The sequence below is a fragment of the Gobio gobio genome (genome assembly GCF_949357685.1).
Source record: "Gobio gobio genome assembly, chromosome: 2".
NCBI lineage: Eukaryota > Metazoa > Chordata > Actinopteri > Cypriniformes > Gobionidae > Gobio > Gobio gobio.
The window spans coordinates 18,488,443-18,494,442 of NC_137098.1; the positions used below are offsets into that span (position 1 = coordinate 18,488,443).

A 6,000-nucleotide genomic window follows, 5' to 3' on the forward strand; every position below is an offset into this window, starting at 1 on the left:
GCAATAAACGGTCTTATCAGTTGGTATCCATGGTAACTGAGGCCCTTCTTGCTCTTAGTGGTATTTTGTAAATGTAATCAATAATCCAATATCATTCTCCTTTCTATAGCGTCATTAAAACAGATGCAGCGTAGAGTTCCCTGGATAGGGAACAAAAAATGTAAAAGTTTTTTTTTACTAAAACTATATTTAATATTATAATATAATAAAATATAATACTTATGATGCTTTACCATCAGTATACCGCATTATAGCGGACTAAGCGAGTGGAGTGAAAGAAAGGCGCTCTCTGCTCCGGAGGAAACATTATCGCTTCCCGCTCCACTCACATATTTTAATTGCGATTAAAGTCAACATACGCCACATGTTTTATACTACGATTATGGTTGCTATGATAAGGAGCTTAATCAAATCAATTTGATCGAATTGTTGTGTTTACAAGAGGTTAATTGAATCACAATATTGCTTAAATCTCATTATAATAGAATTAAGATGGTGCATGTAAACATAATCAATGATCCAATATCATTCTTCTTATGTTCCATGGACTGACAATCATACAGGTTGGCAGTGAGATGAACATGAGTGAATGTTGACAGGATTCTCTCCCTTTAACATCTGTGTGTATTTGTGTGTAGGGGCTGGCGTGTTCTTCCTGTCTTGTGCTGAGGGTGAGCAGATCAGTTTTCTGTTTGACTGTATTGTTCGTGGCATTTCCCCGTCCAGAGGCCCTTTTGGACTGAAGCCACTGCTGCCAGGTCAGTGCTGTATGACTGTGACACATACAGTATGTCATTATATCAGTTTAAAGCCTCATCTGGAGCCAAACTCCTTAAGCTACATACATCAAACTGGTTAATCTGTCTGTCTGTTTTGACTTTTTGTGCTGTATCTGTCCATCTGACGATTTGTCTCTCTCTAGTGGTCTCATATATTCAAACTAGAATTTTATGAATTAAATAAAAGGCCACTTTAGTGTACACTTTCATGACCATTTCATAAAGGATTAGTTCTCTTCAGAATGAACATTTCCTGATAATTTACTCACCCCCATGTCATTCAAGATGTTCATGTCTTTCTTTTTTCATTCGAAAAGAAATGAAGGTTTTTGAAGAAAACATAAACTCTCCATATAGTGGACTTCAACAGGGTCCAAGGGGTTGAAGATCCAAATTGCAGGTTCAATGCAGCTTAAACGGGCTATTCGTGATCCCAGCCTGAGGAATAATGGTCTTATCTAGCCAAAATGATCGGTCATTTTCTAAAAAATAAATACAATTGATATACTTTTTAACCACAAATGATGTATTGCACTAGCGTCCACGACTTCACATGATGTTCTAACCACTTAAATACACGGGGCGGGTGTTACTCTGGGTTCGGGCCAAATTCTGAGCTCGAAGCCCTCCCTCCGGACAGCACCCCAAATACGCATTTAAATGTACTCTCTATAAATTATATATAAGTGTGAACTTGTGAAACATTACGTATGGAAAGGTAATTTGTGATGTGATGTTCGTCTGCGTTCTCCAGTTCAAAAAGGTAGGAAAGGTTAAAAACGCCATCTAATTTTTTCCTCCAACTTCAAAATCATCCAACATTGTTGTTTAACCTTTTTTTTTTACACTCACCTAAAGGATTATTAGGAACACTATACTAATACTGTGTTTGACCCCCTTTCGCCTTCAGAACTGCCTTAATTCTACGTGGCATTGATTCAACAAGGTGCTAAAAGCATTATTTAGACATGTTGGCCCATATTGATAGGATAGCATCTTGCAGTTGATGGAGATTTGTGGGATGCACATCCAGGGCACGAAGCTCCCGTTCCACCACATCCCAAAGATGCTCTATTGGGTTGAGATCTGGTGACTGTGGGGGCCATTTTAGTACATTGAGCTCATTGTCATGGTCAAAAAAATTTGAAATTATTCGAGCTTTGTAACATGGTGCATTATCCTGCTGGAAGTAGCCATCAGAGGATGGGTACATGGTGGTCATAAAGGGATGGACATGGTCAGAAACAATGCTCAGGTAGGCTGTGGCATTTAAACGATGCCCAATTGGCACTAAGGGGCCTAAAGTGTGCCAAGAAAACATCCCCCACACCATTACACCACCACCACCAGCCTGCACAGTGGTAACAAGGCATGATGGATCCATGTTCTCATTCTGTTTACGCCAAATTCTGACTCTACCATCTGAATGTCTCAACAGAAATCGAGACTCATCAGACCAGGCAACATTTTTCCAGTCTTCAACTGTCCAATTTTGGTGAGCTCGTGCAAATTGTAGCCTCTTTTTCCTATTTGTAGCGGAGATGAGTGGTACCTGGTGGGGTCTTCTGCTGTTGTAGCCCATCCGCCTCAGGTTGTGCGTGTTGTGGCTTCACAAATGCTTTGCTGCATACCTCGGTTGTAACGAGTGGTTATTTCAGTCAAGGTTGCTCTTCTATCAGCTTGAATCAGTCGGCCCATTCTCCTCTGACCTCGAGCATCAACAAGGCATTTTCGCCCACAGGACTGCCGCATACTGGATATTTTTCCATTTTCACACCATTTTTTGTAAACCCTAGAAATGGTTGTGCATGAAAATCCCCAGTAACTGAGCAGATTGTGAAATACTCAGACCGGCCCGTCTGGCAACAACAACCATGCCACGCTCAAAATTGCTTAAATCACCTTTCTTTCCCATTCTGACATTCAGTTTGGAGTTCAGGAGATTGTGGTGACCAGGACCACACCCCTAAATGACATCGAAGCAACTGCCATGTGATTGGTTGATTAGATAATTACATTAATGAGAAATTGAACAGGTGTTCCTAATAATCCTTTAGGTGAGTGTATAAAGGCCGTTTGACTTAATCATTGCACTTTCGCTGTGTAAACACTGGGGCGTACGTCCGCCTACGTCACGCGCAACCTTTCCAACGTGACTATGTAATGTGTGAAGTCATGGACACGACAAGATGCTTGTGCAAGACAAGCATTTGTGGTTAAAAAGTGTAGAAATTTTTTTTTTTTTAGAAAATGACTGATCGTTTAGCTAGATAAGACCCTTATTCATCGACTGGGATCATGTAGAGCCCTTTGAAGCTGCATTGAAAATGTTGACCATCATTTTGTTGGACCCCGTTGAAGCCTACTAAATGGAAAAAAAATCCTGGAATGTTTTCCTCAAAAACCTTCGACTAAAGAAAGAAAGACATGAATATCTTGGATGACATTGGGGTAAGTAAATTATCAGGGAATTTTAATTCTTAAGTGAACTAATCATTTAACACATTTAAGTATACTTCTAAAAAAGTGTGCTTTATAAAAATATCAAACAAAAAGTTTTAGTATAGAAAGATACAGAAATAACATGAAAATATATTTTAGTTTACCATAAAATGCTTGTCAGTACATTCAACAGCACATAATTTTAACGACAATATGCACAGTATATTGTACTTAAGTACATTCTAGGTGTATATTATTTTCTTCTTTCAGCCAAACACAATCAGAGTTATATTTAAAAATATCCTGGCTTTCAAGCTTTATAATGGGAGTGAATGCTATCATTTTTTGAAGCCCAAAAAAATGCATCCATCCATCCATCCATCCATCCATCCATCATAAAAGTAATTCATATGGCTCCAGTGGCTTAATAAAGGCCCTCTGAAGCAAAGCGATGCATTTTTGTTAGAAATATATCTATATTTATAACTTTTTAACTAGTTATAAATAACTATCAGTATACCTATAAGTTCACTTGTATTGTAGTTGCAGTACAAACAAAAAAATTGTTGTACTCAAAGTTTACTACTGTACTGTTACACTTAATGTATACTAAAAAGTATTTTATACACTAAAAAGTGGGCCAATTTAGTCCCAAGTAGTATTGAAACAGTACACTTACAAGTATACATCTAGTACATTGAGAGTATACTTACTACTTAAATATACTTGAACTTTACTTAAGTATACTTAATAAAATAAACTTGAAGTATACTTATTTTTTTGTAAGTGTTGAGATCCATTTATACTGCATTAAAAATTGCAAGTGAGATATTTAAAGATCTCTCTCTCTCTCTCTCTCTCTCTCTCTCTCTCTCTCTCTCTCTCTCTCTCTCTCTCTCTCTCTCTCTCTCTCTCTCTCTCTCTCTCTCTCTCTCTCTCTCTCTCTCTCTCTCTCTCTCTCTCTCTCTCTCTCTCTCTCTCTCTCTCTCTCTCTCTCTCTCTCTCTCTCTCTCTCTCTCTCTCTCTCTCTCTCTCTCTCTCTCTCTCTCTCTCTCTCTCTCTCTCTCTCTCTCTCTCTCTGAAATTTAAATCCCCAATTTTAAAAGCCCTGGTATAATTCATGCAAGATCAGCTCTATGGCTTTTTACTGGGACATTTAAGACACTAAAAAGAGTTTACATATTGCACAGCCAATCGGATTGCTTCACACCTTGTCCTGACCAATCAGAACCTGAGCTTCTCTCCTATTCTGAGACGACAGGGAGATCAAGGGGTCAAAGTCACAGTTTATATACGCAAGCATTCCTAATCACTCGAGAACGCTGTAACCTCATCCTCTCTCTCTCGCAGTACTGTACTGTAAGCAAGGCTGTTCCTGTACCATAGCAGGTGTGGTCATTGCCTTGATACTTAGCTGAAGACAAATACACAGACAACCAATGTTAGGCCATTGCTTTCATATAAATTAAGTCAGAAAACTTGCAATGCAAAATGTTTGAAACAACTTCAGACACATCCGTGTCTATTATGTCCCTTAGGATGGGTGTTGATCTGTGATGATCGGCAAATATCTAATAGCGTCAGTGCTTCTCTGGCTATTTGCCATCTCATCCACATGTCTGCTCTATTAATAGCACTTTAAGTGTTAGATAAACACTGGGGCGATCTGCTGTAACCCCTTACATGTGGTCTACGTGTCCCTGTAGTTTACTCGTACACACAATGTGTATCAATCAGTTAGGCCATAAATAGACAAAAATGGATGCAACAACATCAGTAAATGTTTTAAAAAGCACTGACCCTTGTATCACGATCAGTTTTAAATGGTGATGTAGTGATTTTCTCTAGTCCTCAATGTCAAAACTTCAGTTCAATGGACCAGTATCTTCTTTAACCATACTCGAAACAGGATTGGATTTATATGGGATGAAGGCTGATGCTTCTCTGTAATGTGAATCACTTCTGAATCTGCAATTTTAGTCAATTTTCAGAACGTATTGCAAAACGTATGTTTCCAATTGCGCTAAAGAATATTCTGTCTTTTACCTTCTATATAATGTCCTCAAGAATGTGAACACCTGTAGCCACATTATAATTTTTGACCCTCTAGCGGTTAAAAAACCCTGATTTGCATGCATTTTGCGGAAGGACATTGTTTTGGTTCTGCTTTGGCTCTGCGTGACTGTGTGGATGAATAAGGTTGTCCTACTACTCATAAAACGTTCAGTACTAGGCTTAAGAGATATAACCAGTTTAGATGGAAAGGATCTGAAACTGACTAGCTGAAGACATTACTTTAGCTATACCCATTAAAAGACACTGTACTTCCTGGAAAATAAATTCCAGCACAGTGCTACAACAACCATAATGAAACGACCCTTCACAATAGACAATGCTTTACAATGAACTCTGTTAGAGAGCTACATATGGCAATTTATCTGTTCAATAAAATATCTTACTCACCTGTTAAATAATAAAACACCATCTTCGCGTTGCTCAGTTCTTGCCATCTCCGAATAGCCGATGTTGATTCTAGTTTTATTACAAGCTCTCTTTTTGCCAGCAGACTCTCCTCTGTTCTGTGTTTTGTGATTGCTCCAACCTTTCTCGCTCATTGTGACAACTAACCTATGCCACTCCCACTACATACATGCGTCAAAGTAGCCGGCACATTTTCTCTATTTACAGATGACAAGACACAAACGAGCATAGACTATGCAATTTACCACGAAAACCATCCCACTAGGTCTAAAACATAAACACTTATAATAGGCTTGCA

The 6,000-nt window shown here is 38.6% G+C and overlaps 1 protein-coding gene across 4 annotated transcripts in view; it reads left to right on the top strand.

Moving 5' to 3' along the window:
• Positions 1-6,000, top strand: part of dok7a (docking protein 7a) — a 72,781-nt gene that overhangs the window by 32,377 nt on the left and 34,404 nt on the right. For all 4 annotated transcript variants that reach the window (XM_079810737.1, XM_079810738.1, XM_079810739.1 and 1 more), the window contains exon 5: positions 639-758. In XM_079810737.1, coding sequence (XP_079666863.1) covers positions 639-758 — 120 coding nt within the window. The remainder of the gene's footprint in view (positions 1-638; positions 759-6,000) is intronic.